General features: G+C 43.9%; 1 protein-coding gene across 1 annotated transcript in view; it reads left to right on the top strand.

Annotated features, from left to right (window-relative positions):
• The window catches only part of LOC128715467 (protein spire), a 117,205-nt gene that overhangs the window by 13,170 nt on the left and 85,113 nt on the right, over positions 1–18,922 (top strand). The window contains exon 2 of the mRNA XM_053810370.1: positions 18,697–18,731. Coding sequence (XP_053666345.1) covers positions 18,697–18,731 — 35 coding nt within the window. The remainder of the gene's footprint in view (positions 1–18,696; positions 18,732–18,922) is intronic.

The raw sequence follows: 18,922 nt of genomic DNA on the forward strand, positions 1-18,922 counted from the left end.
AGACGCTCAGGGAATCGGGATTCGTTGCAGAAGGGGGCAAAAGGGCAAACAGATCGACAAGAACAATGGCCAATGTGCTAATTAGAGCTTTCACACTCAACCGATTGGGGCGTGGAATGGGAGTTGCGTACATGTGCGCTCACCAGGCTTCGAGTGTGCCTGAATCGCCCTCATCCGGCGGATGAATTGACTTAGAATGGTTTATGTTGTGTTTGTAGCAGGAAAACCCAATGATTGTTGCAGAAGGAACTTTTGGGCGATTTTTTGTACGGTGAAGGTGGGGTGCTCCGAATAGTTCTAAACGCTTGAGAAGGGCTTTTGCTTTTAATTTTAACTTGAGCTACACTAGAACGATTACATCTGGACTAGTCATGAAATGTCGTTAGACACCCCCTTTCTTAAGTATGAACTGTCAGCTAATCAGCTTAATGTGTGCGGTTAGACGTTGTGACGTTAGCGTATCAGACGTTCAAGATCTGGAGAGTAGTGTGTGAATTTCTTTTAGTCTAAGGGACATGTTTGGAAACCAACTAAAGTATTGTGTGGATCTTAATCTTGTAGTTCTTGCCGGGCTCTAGACTCTTCTTCCTTTTAGCCGCTGGTTTTATGGTGCCTTCCTCCATAATTGCTTTCAACGGCGTGAAATCTTCGAATTTTACCCCTACCTATATTAGATAAGATCTTCCAACTCCAACTCCTGAGCTTAATGTACTCGCCGAAGCACCAAGATGATCTTGACAGTGAAGAGCGAATTCGGAATGTAGCTTAGCTCCTTCTGCTTTAAAGTGTCACTTCCAGCAGGGAATGTGGGCCATACCTGTGGGTGCCTTGGTCGTTGTTAGCCTAGAGTTCCTGTAACGCCAAATGTCTCCGTTGGACACTTTTCCCACACATTAAAATGGTATGCTCACGATGCTGGCAAAGGAAAGGCAGATCAACCTGCAATTTCATTGTTTTATTGGTATTATTTAATTTGAGCTCTATTTTTTTTTTGGTGTGATGCATTTTACAATCCGCTATGTCGCACTCTTATTTTGTGTTTGATTTTGTGCGCGTCGGGTAGGGCAGGATGGGGCAGTATTTTGCGCAAACATCCGAGTGGCAAAAGGTAGATCGGATCTCCTCTTCCTTTCGCCAGGTTGCGTGCCTTGGTCGGTGTGGCTTTTTTGTTTCCTGTGGAAGGGTAGTTAGTTTTACGACGTTGAGTGATTGCTCTCATTTCAACGCTTCCGGGCCGGTTGTGGATGCTTTGGGGTGCGGAGTTTTTGGGGAGTTGATGTTGAATGGACTAATGTTTTTCTGTGTGTGTGTGCGCGATTTTTGGTGGAGTGCAAAATTGCTAAGAGGTCTCTTCCGACATATTTACGTCATGTAAGACGTATTACAGGTGAAGACTACAGCACGCTCCACTGATGTCCATCAGTCGGTGCGAGAGTGTTCGTGTGTGTCCTGGCGTGAGAAACTGCAGACCTCGGCTAGTGTGCGCCCAAAATCGCTGGAGCATTCCGCAGCGTATGGGAGTTTAGTAATTTAGCGAACTAATGGGCCGATGTTGCACACCGTTGCGCGGTGTGCTTTTGGGGATCTCGTGTGCAAAATAAATATTACCTACCATTTCCAGCGACTGCCACACAATTGACCGCCACGTGACGATGATGGATTCGAATTCCACAATTTCTGGGCGGTAGTCTGTAAAGTTTTGTTGCTTTTTATGAGATCAATTAATATATGGCAGGTGGTGTGGGCCCAACTGCGGTGGAGACAACGGAAAACCTACAAATTACTGTGTGGAGATCGGGCCAAAATGTATGATACATGAGCACTTACTCCGCCGCGGAATCTTAAAACACTGAAGTGATGAATGCCGAAATCAAGTGAAACACTGAAGGGAATGTGTTTTATGGTTATGGCGATTGCTTCACGAAGAGTGTCACGAAGTGTTGCCGCTTCATGTGGGGGTGATATTGTGCAATAAAAAGCATAAAGCAAACGCCAGATTTGAGCACATCCGTTTGTCACGTGAAATAGTAAACGGGTTTTGACTGCTTGAAACCGGAGAAGTGTACTAGGGCATTTGTTTCGCTTTAGGCATAGTTTTATGGGTGTTGTGTGGGGAAGAACCGCCCTTAAAATACTATGATTGGTCATCCAATTAGGCGTATGTACTTATGGGGCGTTTTTTTGGATAAGCAATCGGGTAATAAAAGTCATCTTCGCGAGAAACGCGTGTTTATTCTGGTGATCAATCCGAGCATTTGTACGCTATTTCCCATAAGTCGCACACGCATTCCACGGCCTCCAGCATTTCGATGACACATATTGAGGCAAATGAGGGGAGAAAAAAACATCCCAAACCAGAATTTCCTCCCCTCGAGGTACTTTCTACTACCGCCAGTGGTACGATGACGATTTTTTTTCTCATCGATGCTTACCCAGCCCGTTGGCATGATTGCTTTTCGGCGTGATTTGTGGTACGTTAATTAACAGCAAGATGAGCCTTAGCGTTGGTGACTAGAGAGGGAACTAGTTTTTTTTTTGTTTTGTTCCCTGCCTTCAGTCTTGTATACTGACAGATAAAGATTAAAAGACACATGCATCACCCATCTGCGGAGCTCACATGCAGGTTTGACGTTGATGAGTTTTTTTTTTTGCTCAGAAGAAGTTGCTTTCTTTCGGGAAAGCATGTGAAGGAAGTGTGTATGTGTTCGTATGGCGATGATAATCAGGCCTGGGTGGGTGGATGCATGGTATCATATGCCGCTGGCCCATGATCCCCAATCATCGTCATGATCCGAGCAAGGAAAGCAGACATGTTGTCACTCGTCGCCCTGCACGGTTTCATGCTTTTGGGGGCGTGCGTGCAACAAGTGAAAGGCTTTCACATCACCGCGTGATATGGGAAGAAGTTGGAAGATTTTTCCCATGGTTCACGGCGTCATCCGCTTTTGTCTAATCAGTTTCGTTTCGCCAACCATGTTTACGGGTGATGGGATGCGGTGATCTATATTTTTGAGGTTTGGACTTCTTGAGAGCTGTTTTTCCACAGGAGTATACTTTCGCGCTCTCAACGTGGGAGGGTACTTGGGAGGTTACTGATGTGATATTCAGCGAACCTAGGAGTCTTTAAAGGTCGGACAGTTGGGTGTCTTTTTCATGACTTGATCTTTCCACTGCAACTTGTTTTGCTGGGTAGGAAATTGAAGGAACTTTGGAAGTCGCACACCGTCAAGTCTTCACAACCTTTTAAGGATGCATTCTGGTTGAGCTAATGTCTAATATTTATAACATGATAACAGTAAGTAAAATCTTACCAGTAGAGGTACAAGTTAGTCTACATTGTAGAAGTATATGAGAACAGAGCTTTGAATGTTCCATAATTCCACCTTGGACAAGGACGTCCTTTAGATTTATTATTAATTATTAAGAGTTGGTAGCTTTGCCGATCTTCACACTACAGGATCAGATCAATCCGTCGTACGCAGTACTGAATATCTGGCTACGAGTGAATAAAGTCCAAGAAAGTCATAAATGGCAGGCCCCGACCTTGAGGTTGTTGTGCCGATACGACGTCATTTTTCTATTGGAAGCTTCTCTTCGTTATCGTTTTCATCTCATGGATCATTGGACATTTTTAAGGTGCTATTGATTTAGTACGTCGATTTTGTCTGATAACTGGTCTCTGTTGAACCTTTGATCGGTAATTGGAAATTAATTTTTAAACATGAACTTTTTCTCCGCTGAATACAAATAAAGCAAAACTATGTTGCGTCGATGGCACTGCACCACATTTCCTCAGGTCATCACTGTCACGTTGGAGTAGGATTTTTTATGCTTTCGAATTAATTAGAAATGTCATTAGGCAATGGTGTGCTTTGTGCGCGGCGTGGTTTTTGTTTTCTTCTTCGCCTCCAACTTCAAATTTGTTAAAGGTAGCGGTGGAAAGTTTGAAGGCATTTATATTTTCGGGCGGGCACGAGGTAAAGGCACGTTTGTTTAGGTTTTTCCTTCGACCGGTGGTTAGGTTGGTTCGCATTTTCGCTGCCTTCGGGGGCGGCCTTTTGGGCTTTGGTTGGCGGGGTGGCCCTCGCTGGCGGCGCCTTTTTGTTTTGGCCGTTGTCGTTTTCTTTATAAATTACAAATTTTTCACCATCACTTTTCCCAATGCGCACAGTTTGTTATTTGTTGCCCTTTTTTCCTTCGGCCCAACATAACAACACACACACCGTGCGCCGGTTTTTCCCTTTGTGATCTCCGTGTGGCAGAGTTGTGGTGCGTGTGGGAGACTCTCCGTGCAGGAGGCAATGTTTCACCGAGGGTTTTTAAAGGGGGGTCAGCCGTGTTGACGGAGGCTTGTGTGACTAATGCGGCACTGTGGGTGCCACAAGTTTTTTTTTTCCTGTTCCTGCCCTCTCACGATCTTGCGCACTTGTTTCACTTTCGTTGAAAGTTGTTTTTCGTTCGCCACCCGCCGAAACACACGCAGCTTTCCCGCGCATGGAAAAGTGACCTGCCGCGCGCTAGGTCGGCAAGAAGCGCCGGTGGTAGATGTTCGCTGTTTTGTTGGACAGGTTTTATCTCTTCGCAAATGCGTACGAAAGCAATTTTTCGGAAATGAATTTTCCCGCCGCTCGCCGCCCACTGTTCGGTGCCTGAGTGAAGTTAGTTTTTTGGTCGTTAGTTTTTACGGCGACAGTTTCGGAAACATTGAAACTACATTTGGTGGGATGTCGTTGCTTGCCCCTTTTTGTTGGACATCCCTCCGCTCCAGCTGCTGGCGATGAAAATTTGTAATTAAATTGCTATAGTTGTGGGTGCGCCTTGTTGATTCTTTTTTTTGTTGGTTGTGCTCATCATAAACACAACCATAAGATGCATTCAGTGCATGTCACTGGATGTTCAAGATTCGTGGACGTTTTTGGGGACTAGCGGGATGATGGATGAGTTTTGGAAAGTAAAGAATATCATTTTAAATAGCTGCATTGAATCGTTCAGACTCCCCGCTGCATACAATGTCGAAAAGAATACACGAGGCAGTAAAAATAGTTACAGCGCGTCAAACATCAACACAAACCAGATGGAATTAATATTATGATTTGCTTTATGAACGTCGCTTCATCACCAGTAAATGCGCTTACGTGGGCACTACGGAAGTAAGTGATATTGTTTCTCAAGAAGCCCACACAATGGAAGCATCAACACGAAAATCCTCTCAAAAACATGACATTTATTACCTCTACTAAAGCAACATATTTTCAATTTTCCATGAAATAAGTGTTAAAGACTATAAAATGGACGAATGGAAGTGGTGTTGATTCTCGTAGTGATACATTTATGTCTTATTCACCGAACTTGTTAGTGCTTGTTTTAATGCGAACGATATCGCGTAGATCAAACCCCGGTGCATTGCCCTTTACCCGGGAGTGGAGTCCGTCTATAACCGGCTGTCCATAGTTCCTGTTGCCACCGTTTTATTAGAATGCTTTGAGTGCATTTTCCGTTGGTTGGCTCGGCGTAAAGGGCAGCTGTTTTTCCGGTGTTGCCCTAAGCGCTCACCGAAGCGTAACGCTTAATGGGGCCCAATTCTGGCCTTCTCAGTGCAAACCGCTCTGTTCTACTGCGAGTGTGGTGCATTTGTCTGTGAACATGACTTTCCAAATGTATGTTCCGCTGGTTGTGCATGCAACCATCCACCCCATCCTACGCTTATGCGCTGTGATAGGAGCTGCGATCCTTCGATCTCCCCAGCCATTCACTGCAGCCTGGCGTGAAAGATTTAAAGGGTCACGGTTGATGTGTAGCTAAATTGTAATAGGACGATCGGGTGAGAGTCTACCCCCGATTTGGTGCAGCTCATTTTCCGTTGATAATGCTGTCAACGTTTTCTACCGTTAACTCTCTGGAACGCTTTGGGTGAGTGCGGTAGTGCACGGTTCTGACCGGTATCTTTCCGAGGGTTGCCGAGTTGTACTGATTACATGAGGCAGCCCGGAAAGCATAAACTTTTTTTTTCGCAATGCGCACTTTGCATGTAGACATTACCGCTCTGACGTGGAGAAGGCTTACGGTGCATGGTAAAACACGCACATTATCATATGTTGCGAATAGCTTCCCAGCACCTGTAGCAGGAATCTGCACCGGCCGAAGCATCCGAGGAAGGACCGGTTCTTTCACCAGCGTCGAAGAAAGAATGCACATAATGTTGGTCTTGTGCAGAAGCGGGGAAAAGGTGATGCTGGTATTGATGATGCACATTCCGGCAGCACGAAATGGCTCAAGAACGAGTTCTTCACATGTAACGTGTTTTGCATGGTTTTATGAAAAGAGGAGGAAAAAAAAAACACGTAAACATGAGTACGAAAATATGAAAATACCGTACGCAACCCTGCTGATAAACCTACGCGCCGAGTTGCGGAAATGAATCGATGTAAATAATGGCGAAAGAGCACATGAAGAATGTTCCCATTGAGTGTGGAAAAGAATTGCATAAAGGAAGTGCATAAGATAAGATGTAATGTTATAAGATTAATAGAAAAATATATTTTCCAGCGACATAAAAGGTGATATCTTATTAAAAGGCATTAATTTATCTTTGGTTTTATTGACATTCCAAGGTTTTTTAGATGAAAAGGTAAAGTTGGAGCTATTTCTGAAGTTTATGCGGAATATCTTCAGGTGGATCTAGATTAGAAATTTCTTGAGCTTTTTGAGGGTTTCATTGAGTTAATACAACTTATCTCACTGGTTTGCAAAGGTTTCTGACATCAACTCTATTCTGACATCAGAAGGCAAATTCATTTCTGGTACAGGATCTAGAAATTTTGAAGAAATTCACAGCTACCGCAACATATTCTAATTCAACTTGAAAGGAATCTTATAGATGACATCAAAAACCATGTAATAGGTCAAGATGAACAAAATATCTCAGAGATTTTAGAGAGAGAGAGAGAGAGATAAATCATAGATAGCTTATTTATAAGAGTATACATGGCTTATTTGACTTTTTTGACATTGTCGTGGCTGATATGTTATGTTATAAGAAATTTACAAATATACATTTTTGAGAGATTTAAATGACGATATCTTATTACACGGTTATGCATTTATGTCTATCTTTTGTTTTAGAAACTTCAATATTTTTTATAATTAATGGTGAATTTTAAACAATTTCTGAAGTTTTTGTTTCAAGTTTTGCCGTGAATCTTAAGAATACAATTTTAGAGCTTTTGGAGAGCTGTCAATTGCAGAATAAATTTCATTTCTAGAACAAGATTCAGGATGCTTGAAGAACTTCACATCTGCCACATCGAATTCTAGCTCAACTTGAAAGGAATCCCAGAATTGGCTCTAACTCTTTATTTCGAGAACCATGTAACAGGTCAAAAGATGTTACATATGTTAGATAGATGTCACAGATAGTTTATTTAAAGGGTATAAATAATTTGTTTGTCTTTTTTGGCATTATTGTGAGATGAACTTATATAAGCTACATTATTTGGTCATTATAATGTATTTTATAATCTAATTGAAATCGTGTTTTAGAGCTTTGAGTTTAAAATTGGAATCTGATTGGTGATTGAAATCACCATCCTCTTCTTTCCCAGGTTAGTTAAAACTCACTAACCACACTAACGAGCCAGTCCGCAAGGCGCGAAGGTAAATCAATGGGTAAAGGTATGGTTACGAAAAAAAAAATTGCTGCTTTCCTCCAAAGATGTACCACTGGCGTTGCGAAAGAGGAAATACCTGCACCACATTCAGGGTTTTGTACGTGTTCTGCACTTGCTTTCTTCGTTTTTTAAATGAACGATCGTCAAAAGTGCAGCGAAAATGCTACCGGCATTCGCGCTAGGCTCGGTTACAAAAATCCGCCGATCCATCATCATCACAGACGGCATCAGCAACAGTGTAAAAGCAAAGAAACCAAACATAAACGGAAGCCTCAAATGAACGCTCATCTTCCGGGAAGGAGGCCATTTGCTAATCACTGTTTTTGCCCGTTTAATTTCGCATTTGCGCGCGCGCGCGCACACTCAGGTGAACATTTCGTGGGTGGGTTTGTTACCTTTTTGTTTGGACATTTTTGTGCGCCAGACGCTTCGGTGTGTGCGCGTTTGACTTTTGGGATGTTGTCCAATTTATGTTTAAGAAACTCTTCGAAAACAAAAACAACTTAATAATAAAAAAAAGTCGTTCATTTGCGGCATGGATTGGAAAGTGAAATTAAAAGCAGGGCAGGAAGTACTGATTTATGGCAAAAGTAAAGTAATAACGTTCGTTTGGTGTTAATAAAAGGTAAGCAAAACAGCGCGAAACCTGTTCAGCCTATGCAAGGGATACTAATTACACATTTTTGCGCACCATAGATCAGCTCAGCGCACCGCGAGAAGATTTATAGTTTTTGTTCTGTTATATGTATTTTTTGTGGTCCAAACTTTCATCGCTGGGCGCGATTAAAAATAGAGGGAAACATAATAATGAAGCTGGACGTTTGGCTTGCTATAAAAAAGCACCATGATGCACGATAGTTTCATGAGGCTTAAGTAGGTTAAAGAATAATTTAAACCTTTCGAGAACAGCCTGGTGGCCGTAAGCCGATCCAGTCGTGGGTTGTTTTGACAAGCTGGTACGATCTTATTGACATGTCCACCTGACACGCCGGAGGGGGAGGAGGTGGTAATTCGAAACCGAAACCCTCACCTGGTGTAACAATCGACATGTTCCTGTGGCGCACACGTTCAAATAGTCTGTCCCCATATCGGGCGTCCCGGCAGATTAGCCGGTCGAGATCTGTTGTGACAGCTACCGAATGGCGAAGGTGAAGGTAACGACAGCTTTTAATTGACTTTCCCCATCCGTTGTCCATGTTGTGTATGCTGGGCAGGGTGTTTTTTTGTCGTTGTTGTTAGCCAAAAAAAGAGGTGTTTTGTTGTGCCGGAGGGTGTGAGGTGCCGGCGAGACGCAGGGTGAGTTTTGATTTTAACCGCAGTTAATTACTACCGCACTCGCAGCAGGGTGTCATCGCGTATCGGATTTCGTCAGCAGGGTTTGTTGCGTATGGCTCACATGGATAACTCGCTGGCTGAAAATGAAACCTTGCTTTACTTTGCTTTCGCGAACCGTTCATCAGGTGAACGGATTTTGAAGGTATACCAGTAAAAAAAGGGCTTTTGACCATGATCGGCACGTTTCGGATGATCATCAGGGTGGCGCAAAGCTGTGTATCATCGTCGGAAGAAAGTGGCTTTTTCCTGTTTAACACACCAACAAAAAAAAAAACCCCACACACAACAAGAGTGAGAGTGAGTCTAAGCAAAAGAAGTACTGCCGTATGCTTTCCATGGAGAGTGATTGGGGCAACACGGTATGTCCACGGGGGAAAACTGCAGTAGCACACTTGTTTTTAGCCAGTTAGCCTCGTCTCGCTGCGATTGCCGGTGGCCTTTCGCGTAAGTGCAATTTATAAATCAATGTCAAGCCGGTGCGTTGATGCAAAAAAAAGCTCTGTGACCCGACGGCATGACGCGGCATGACGAATGGGCATTGTCGTGTTTTGCCGCTAAATTCCCTTCTTCAAGGTTTGCCGTGTGATAGCCGGTCTAGGTCGAGGCTGTCCCGCAGGGCTCCGAGCGTACCTATCTAGCTGCACTTTCAATCTTACCGCCAATTATCGACGGTTAAGTAGAGATGATGTGTGGCAGTGGTGTGTTACATTTGCATGTCCGCCACTATCAAACCGACTGACCCAGCGAGCTCGTTTGGTCGCCTGCAAGAACTTTGGGAAGAGGAATACGTAGGTCCGTGATCAAGGTTGGAGAGTCCGTGCAGTGAGGTGTGTTGTTGATCCCATGTAGATCTTATCATCGATCATCGACCATCGATCGGACGCATCTGTTCGTGTTCGCTAGTGTCTCTTTAAGTTAGAAGAGAACAAAAATACTAGATCTACCACATTATACGGTAGTTGAAGTGTCAAAAGAGATTTCCACCATGGCTTGAGCGGGACGGTAGGTGCGTTGTCGCCCAAAAGATTTCATCTTGGCTAGTTCACCAGATCGTATCGGACCGTGTGGTGGCATGTTAGCTGTCATCGGCTAGTGGTATTGCTATCCATTTTCCGCAGGGCATCTTCATTTGCTTTCGTGAGGGATTCATTTTTCCCGTCAAGTGTACCGGTTGGCTACCTGCCCCAAATCGACATGAAACCAGTAGCCAATCAAGGTAGGCGGCTACAAGATCCAGTTTTATTTGCCGCATGATCGATGCACGATCGTTCCGCTGCGTTGCCTGGCCAAGGATTTATTTTCGAAATAGTAAATTATAATTAAATTGTAGCGCTGGAATGAAATTGGCAACGCGTTAGGTTGCTTGTTCCGTAACGGAATATTGCTGGAGGTTACACTTTATCGTTAAGCGATCATCTTGTACTTTATCAGCAATAAGGAACTAAAATCGCTGTCGTGTTTTTTTCCCCACGATCGTTAAATTATTTATATTTCTCGATGAAAACTGCAACAAACAGTCTTACGTTGTATTCTATAAATTATGTTAGAATATATAACCGTCAAGTAAACACTTCCTGGACATGGTGTATCGCTGACTGGTGCATCGCTCCATTCCTAAGTTAAATAGTTTGTCCATTGAGTCATTTTTGATTGGATTTTGCCACATGTGGTACTTGTTGCAACACTAAAGCTGAACCATTTGTCATAGAAAAGTACATCATTACCGATATGGGAGCTGAAAGATTTGTGTGTGTATCATAAATCAACAACACGTAAAACAACACTTTACACACGACTGCCAGTGACGGAAGTTCGGTCGCCGCTGGTCGCAAACGACAGACAACGTGAAAATTGCTTCTCGAGTGCGCGCTGCCAATAAAACCCAAAACCGAAATAAGCCGTCATGGTTCAGACGCTACACAAGCTGCCGTTTGTGTTTGTGCGCGGGGTTTTAAAGGGGGTGGATTTTAAAGTTGGAGTTTTTTTTGCATAAAAGTGTAAATTTGATAATGAAAAAAAATGAAACACAAATTGCAAACGAGGGTGGGCTTGGGGAGTGGTTGAGGGGACGTAATAAAATGTGATATAAATTCGTGTATTTGGAATTGCTCAATTTTGCGCATACAAATAGTTTGCACATGTTTGGAGAGTTGCATTGTTTTATAATGTCCTTCTTTTTTTCGCACTTTGCTTCGTTCAGCTTTACAGGGTTGTTGAGATGCAAGGGTAAAGTTGAAATTATTTTTGGACTCCTTTCAAGTTGAAGTGAAACATGTTGAGATATATGTGTCAGATCTACAAATAGGAAGGCTCTGTGCTAAATAACTCAATCCAAAAATCGTTAAACATCTACTGTTCAAATTAATGTTATTAAAAATATGATTTTTTATACCGATTCTCGTATTCATAACGTTTCTAGCGTATAGCGTGGTTCAATCCGGCCAGTTGCCAGAACTTTATCACCTAAACTGGGAAACCCTGTAAGGTTTTAATGACCCATTCGTATAAGTTATTTGTTTAGCATCGACCTGAAACACTGTTAAAACGAGTGCAACGAAGCGGAAAATTTATTCGCCTTTGACACACTACCAGTAGGTCGGGACATAACGCTGATGTGTTTGTAGTGGTTTTATTTGTACGCATGGTGCGTACATCTAAAATTTTACCAGATTTTCTCATTTAATTTAGCCAGCATTTTTTTTTTCGGGACTTCCTTCTCGTGACCGGAAAAACCGGACCCCGCCGGTTGGATGCAATTGTTTATGGATTGCGTTTGCCGGGGCGGTGCGAGCATCAAGATGCAACGCGCGATTTGTCTGTTGATTGCGTACGTGCGCACACGCGTCCACAAACAAAGCTTGTGCGCAAGTGCACTTGAGGTTCAGTTTGCTGGTGAGGAAACGCGGGAAGGTGAAAGTGGAACCGTGATTCTTAAGTGGCCACTTAGCGGGTGACTCGTGACTCGGGGCGGCCAGCTGCAGACCGGTGCCGTCCCCCGGCTGTTTGTTTCTTTCTTCCACCGCCCGCTTCAAGATCATTATCCAGCCTGATATCGATACGTGAGCGGTGTCACGATTCACGAGCGCGAAGAGCCCTTGAATTTCCGACATGAAATCAAAACAGAAATAAGATGTACCATTCCAAACCGATTTGGTGGGGTTTTTTTTGCCTTTTCGGATGCGGTAGGATATGCTTGCGGTCACCGACGCGTATTGTGTTTGAACTTCAAACTTTACCAACGCAACGAAGAGTGAGCCTAGAATAAACAATAAACAGAAATCAATGCACGTGAAAGGTGAGCGCGCGGCCGGGTCATGATCGGGGCGCGAGCAGTATGATTGATGAGGTGCTTTCACTGAACGAGAATAAAAAAAATACTCCCCTTAACTCCCAACAATTGGGGAGAAAGTCACGCCCGGAAAGAAGTATCTCCGTATGTGGGATATCACGAGATGCCTGATGGGTATTGGAGTCGTGTCTGATGGGTAGAACAAAATGGGGAACTATTTTTGATTTGATTAAATGTTTCGGGAAACGTGTGGTGGAACATTGAGTCAAACATTTTCCCGAAATAAACAGGTGGGTGTGTTGGGAGTTCGGTCTAGCGGTTCGAAAACGCATATGTGTTGGATCACCGTTGTAGGGTATAGTGAACACTGTAATGTCTTTATTAACTCTCTCCGCTAGGAGTATTTTCGAGCACCAACAAATTTCCCCTCGATTCGAGTTCTTTTCAAGGTCAATCGAGAAGGAAATGGGAACTGTTTTCCGCATTCGGATACCGTGTTGCGCAAGTGCGACAATCATACGGCAAACGAATTTGTGTGCGAATTTCCCCTCGCCGTTTGATGTTTACGACCCAAAAGCATGACGTTGCGGTATTTTCCCAACCGCTGTGGACAGGTAGAATATGGTGCACAGCAATGACGTCATGACAAGCGGTCTGTGGAGCTTCCAGAGACGGCGAGGGCGCATGAAGCGAAAGTAATGAAACTCGCTCGTTAAGCAAACAAAACTAACCTAGCCATCGCGTAAAGGAAATATCGATTTCTCCGGCACTCAGAACAGCACGTGCTTTAAATTCTAGACAGTAGCCACCGGACGGGGTGGTAATTTTCCAGCTCAGAAGGAAACCGATCGCTCGTGGTTGGTTCGTACCGTGGCTTAATGATTCGCGAGGCCACAACTGTGGCATACCAGCGAGGTTAACGTACGGCAATGGAAAGGGTAAAGTAGCGCAACGGTTTCGAACAGCCCGGAGTCCTTCGGTTCGGCCCCGGCGCGGACTTTGGGGCGGTTGGAAACGGTGGAAAAATGGTGCAAAATTCGCGTGTCGCGGGTATGTCGTCAGCGATTTAATATGGTCACGGTTTGCTGGTGCCGGTTGCTTTATTGGATTAGATACGAAATCATTTGTGATACGTTAAAATGATGAAGTTTTTGGACCGATGATGGTTGTATTTTGTGAAGTTCCTTGGGCGGGTTTCTCGCCTAATAGGCGAGTCGATTTGATGTCTATTAATTCTATCAATTAGAGCTTGTTGATACAACAGCAATTGATTTTGTAGCGAATCAGTTTGGTTTTGTTTGCTTTAGAAAGGTGTCTAGAATTTATTTCACGGGAAATGCGCACAACCTTGAATGTACGCTTAGTGTATAGAATCAGAGCAGCATGTTCTTCTAGTTATAGTGCCAGCTTGTGCCAGGAAGTCCATCGATTTGTATTGTGTAGGTATCGTTTAGATGGTATGCACATACGAAGCATACTTGTACATCGAGGTTAGAATGTATTAACAGCTTCTCGGGTGAGAAAAAGTAAACCAATCCCAAAAAGGCACTAAAATGTAAAGTATCCTCTTCCAAACAAGGAAAAGCACCATCGTTGTGCAAACGCACTTACGCAAGTGTACGCAGCATGTTTTACACTAACTAGCGGCCCGTTTTCCTGCTGCGAATGGGGCATAAATTTTTCCGATCCGAGGAAAACCGATACATGCCGCTCGTGTGTTTGTGTGGATTTTTCTCGCGCCAAACAGCACGCACTCAACTGCCGCGTTGCATCGTTCGCTTTCAAACGAGTCGACATCATAATTATGGTTAGGCAGATGCATAACGAGTGTCGGGTGATGGATCTTCCCGGCTTATGGAGAGGATTTCCTACACCAACGCTGCCAGCATGTGCCACTGCACTGTTCCAGATTAGCATACGATGGTGTTCCTTCAAAAGGGGGGAAAGGTTTTCCGCGTCGTTATGGAACTGGATGGTATTCTTTCGTTCGCCGTAAAGCTAACAAGCAGTGTGCTTAGCTGCTTTCTTCGATGATGATGTGTTGGGAAAGTAAAACCGACCCGAACCGACCGGCAGCAAGAACTAGATGCACATTTGTTTTGCATGTTTTGTTTAGCAGATGATAGGTAACTGGGGAAAGAAAGATGCTAATCAATCATGTTTACCTTTCTATTAACCTACTACAGAGCAGGTTATGGTTTACTTAAGCGCGCGCACAATTATGTCATGGGATCGCCCTATGCTCTTGTTTCATTGTTGGGCATAAAGGGAGTTTCAGTTTTCCTTTCTGTATGTTGACTGCTTTGTTGACCTGTTCCCATTACGTGTCCGGGTTATCACATGCAGATGCAATTGAGTTCCCAGCTCAGGAAAGCGAACGAGAGTAGTGATGAGCTTGGTTTGTTGTATTCTATTTGGCGATTGTCTTGAGCATTTTTGAAGGATTGAAGCGCATTAATTGCAATTTCGTTCGAAAGATGAGACTTGGATCAACTTCTTGTGTTTAACATTATTGAATTTCATCTTCAACGCCCAACCAAGTTGCGTATGAAACTATAGTAACACGGCACAAATCCTCTTGCTCCCGGCTCCAGTAATGACAGCTAGAGTTATCGAAGTCACGGAGTAGACCTTTTGTTTCTGTTATTGCGGATATCACAACCCTGAAGCCAACTTTTGCGAAATTATTTATAAATAAATCTTTAATCATCTTTGCAATTAGTGTGAGAGTAACAGGTTCCCTTTAATATCCCACTCAAGATAAAATTGCCCAATTTATGGGGCAACATTCGGGGAAAGAGAAATTCTTGAGAAACAGTGGATAACTCAGAGGGAATGCAATTTTTGTTTTGTTTTACAAAAAACTACCACGATGAAGTTACGTGATAAGAATTCTCTTTATTTATTTGCCTGCCCACCCTGTAGTTATTTCCCTTCTGTGTCTCTTGTGCTCCGAATTTCAACAGTTTCCATTCTCGCAATACGAAGATTACCGCGTGCGTACACTTGCGCATTTTTTGGCGAAAGCCAAATTGGGTGAAAGTAGCCGTGAGAGGTAGCGATCGACCGATGCGGTAGATTAATTACATAAATCATTTTGAAGGAGAATAAATCGTCCATACCGCGGTTCAGAGAGCTTTGCGAATTTAGGGTAGTTATTTTTACTTGAAGAATGCTATCGAGTAACAAAAAAAAAGAAAAAAACAAGTGCCTTAAATTTATAATGCTCAGTTAATCGCTTAATATATAAAGTGTTATTTTTGAAAGTGTAACGCACTGCTACTCGACACGTTCTTGTTACTCAATTCGCATCGTGCCGTTACCGTGTCGTGGCAATCAGCTGACACTGGTAGGTGTGCTTCGGTTGCCTTCCTTCAAACGGGGTACGGCTTAACTATGCAAAGAATTCACTCAATGAGTGACGCGCCTTCTCATGGCTGGAAGTCAGCGAAACCTCGTCCAGAGCCCAGACCAGTGCCACGGTTTGCCGCTGATCAATCCGTTGGGTGCATTGAAGTGACAGTGTTCTGTTAGTGCACCGGTTTTCTAGAACAATGCAATTGTTGCGCTTTGCTGGAAGTAATTAATTACTGATATCGTAGCCGGGCAAGTGGAACAACAGCTTGGCTTTCTCGGCTTATGGTGGGCTCTAGTGTAGGTAAGTGTAGTGCAAGAGCGTAAGGACGGATGATGTCACTTTGATGGTGCATGATTGCAACCCGGCGTTGTATTACGTGTTTTGCGCTGATTATATTTGAAGACTTCCCTTTTCCGAACGTGTCGCCGCGCGAATAAAATAGATCGATTAGTTGGTTGAAGGAGGTTTAGTTTTATAGCTCTCCCTCGATTGCTGCATGTCATGCGCACACTAAATGCCGGCTTATAGTGGTTGCCGATGGTCAATAAAAGTGAGCACGGTAACATCGTGGTGCTGTTTTTGTAGGTTGAGGTTAGAATCTAGGTTAGTGCGGAGATGGGCCCAGCCTGTTGCAGACGAAATCCCTGCAGTCACCCTCTGCTCTGCCAGTTGATTGAATCTCGATTGGTAGATGGAAAGAGAACGCGAGAGGGAGCCTCCAAGTGCCCATTGCAATGTGAGGCTCATCAGTGGAAATAGCAGTGATTAGCAGCGATACGATAATCGATGTACGGCCACGCCAACTTCGTCGATTGTCTAGGCGAGGCCAAGGCTTTTTTTTTTAATCGCTCAGGCGCGCAAATGACTCCTTCGTGCAGTTGAGGCCGGCGGTTTGGAAAAGCAGCATTATGTTTGGATTGAGCAGTTTCCGGTCGAGAAGATGATGTTTACGTTTTTACGAAATGGTCTTACACTACGCCGTAAACTGGAGCAATGGCCTCCCCCGCTGGTGGAGTCGGCTTGACCTAAGGTGTTAAGATTTTTGGAGGTTACGTCGGTGGTGTTATTTATGGTGCATTTTCCCGACACTTTGCGATGGTAAAGCAGTGGTAGAGTAGAAAGTAGGTAAGGGCTATCGGAAACATTGTGCATCTCTCTTTTCGATTGGAAATGTTAATTTGATGAGGTAATTTTCCGAACATAGGTCTTCTTTTAAGGAAGTTATCAAAGAACAGCAACATGTGAAAATGTACGAGCGTACTTAAATTTTCTCTTAAATCACATGATGGAATTTAATCTGGAATGTGACTTTAGCTTGGAATACAATTAAGTAATTCGTGAGACTTACAAATGAGCGTAAGATATCGTTGTCACGATTTGCTTCAAGTGATCGTTTCTAGGTATCTTTGTACTGGAAGAACAACCCAAGAACCTCACTGCCAATGAACTTTGCCAATATAATGTGCTTGTTGAGGGAAAGCAATATTCACCACGAGTTGTTGCAGTTGAGTGTGAGACCAACGAAAGAAAAATTTAAATGCAAAAATGAGAGATTGTTTCACTATGCACACCTCAGATGGCAACATTGTAATCCTCCAGCGTAATGTAAATAATCGTGAATAATTAAGTAAACAAACAAACAAACAAGTCGAGCAGCCGTGTCCGTAACAACACCTTTCATTTTTACCACACCGTCAGTTGTCGGTCGCGGTAGTCTTTGCGCGGTTCAGAGCTATCATGTCGCCGTGCATGTCGGTAGCTGTCAGACACCGGACGACTCCCGGATTCGGTTGTTCAGAGTGAGCGCAAAATAAGTAGTAATAAGCTCGAAGGAAAGCTGGCAAAAGATCGGGTCGTCCAGAACTGCTTATGTGAGTGATTAAAGTGCTCACGAGACACTGGGCGTTCGGTGATGGTTGGAATTGAATAAATTGTAATCCACGTCCAGTGAGTGTTGCTGCCAAACTATCTTACCCGGATGGTGTGGGTCGACTCTTTTGTGTGTCCCGGCATTTGGAACGGCCATAAATCAGCACCTGGATATCGCTGCACGGGAGGATTGTCTCACCGTAGCGTGAAGGTTGGATAGGATGGCTCAATGTAGCAGCTAGAAGAGTTCAGAACCACCGGCCGATTTGCTCCCTGCTGCTCGGGATAGTGCATGGCGGTGGTCTACAGCGTCCGGTTTGGCGTCTCTCCCTTGCATGTCCGGTGATATCAAACGACCGGTTTTCCGACTTCAAAACCACACTGTTGCATACATTTTTTTTCCCAACTACACTTTAGAGTGCTTTCGACACTCAACTGGACCCTACTAGTCGGCATAAGCTCACAGACGATTCCAACGACTGTGACAACGGCTGACAAGAATTCTACCCCATTCTCTTTCGGGTTCGATTGGGAAAGTAGATTTTTTCCAGGTGCTCTGTTTTATTCTACGCTGCACCTGTTTTCGGTACAGCCAGTCCTCGGATTTCATTGGGAACCGAATACAAATCTTCCTAAAAATCGATCGATTCACTGTGGTCTTTGGTAAATACAGCTGTCATCGTATCGCATCGAAAGAACCTCAGGGCGGGGAATGCATCATTACGATCCGTTTTATTTTAATGAGTCTCGCTCCTTGCGTGATAAAATTCTTGATTGAGTGGAACCGGGTAGGACAATTTATAGCCAAGTGTTGGGTTATCGTGCTGGGTGGTGATTAGAATTGAAGAAACACCGTTCGAACGCCGTCGGAAGCATCGATGGGACTGTTTGTTGAGTTTTGATTGCCTTAATCCATTCTATTCACGCCTCATTCACGTACCGTAGAGTTGATTGATTAAATATTGTACATATCTTCCGGTTGCTTTGGACTGCGGCGTTCTCAATGCATTGTGGGATTTCATGTGAGCTTTTCAAACAATACTGCGTCTTCGCGCAAAGCGCAGACCAATCTTTTATCATTTTTTTTATTTGTTTTTATCTCATACAAAACAGCCTTGTGCAAGAGTGTCATATGTACTAAAGATTGTCTGTTTGCTTCTCTGTCTTTTCACCCACAGATAAGGAGCTGTGCATTCCATCGACCCAGAAAAAGGTGAGTATTCGTCGCACATTGCTACTCCGGTGGAGATGATTTTCGTGCTGAATCCATGCGCAACCGTCCGTAGAGTGTGGGCCGCATTACGCATTGCCAGATTGTGATATCGCCGGTGTCTCATTTAAGCATCGTACCCCTTCCTATCATCTGCGTTGTTATCGCTGACGAACGATTTCACCACCGCGAGA

Source organism: Anopheles marshallii, chromosome 3 (genome assembly GCF_943734725.1).
Source record: "Anopheles marshallii chromosome 3, idAnoMarsDA_429_01, whole genome shotgun sequence".
Lineage (NCBI taxonomy): Eukaryota > Metazoa > Arthropoda > Insecta > Diptera > Culicidae > Anopheles > Anopheles marshallii.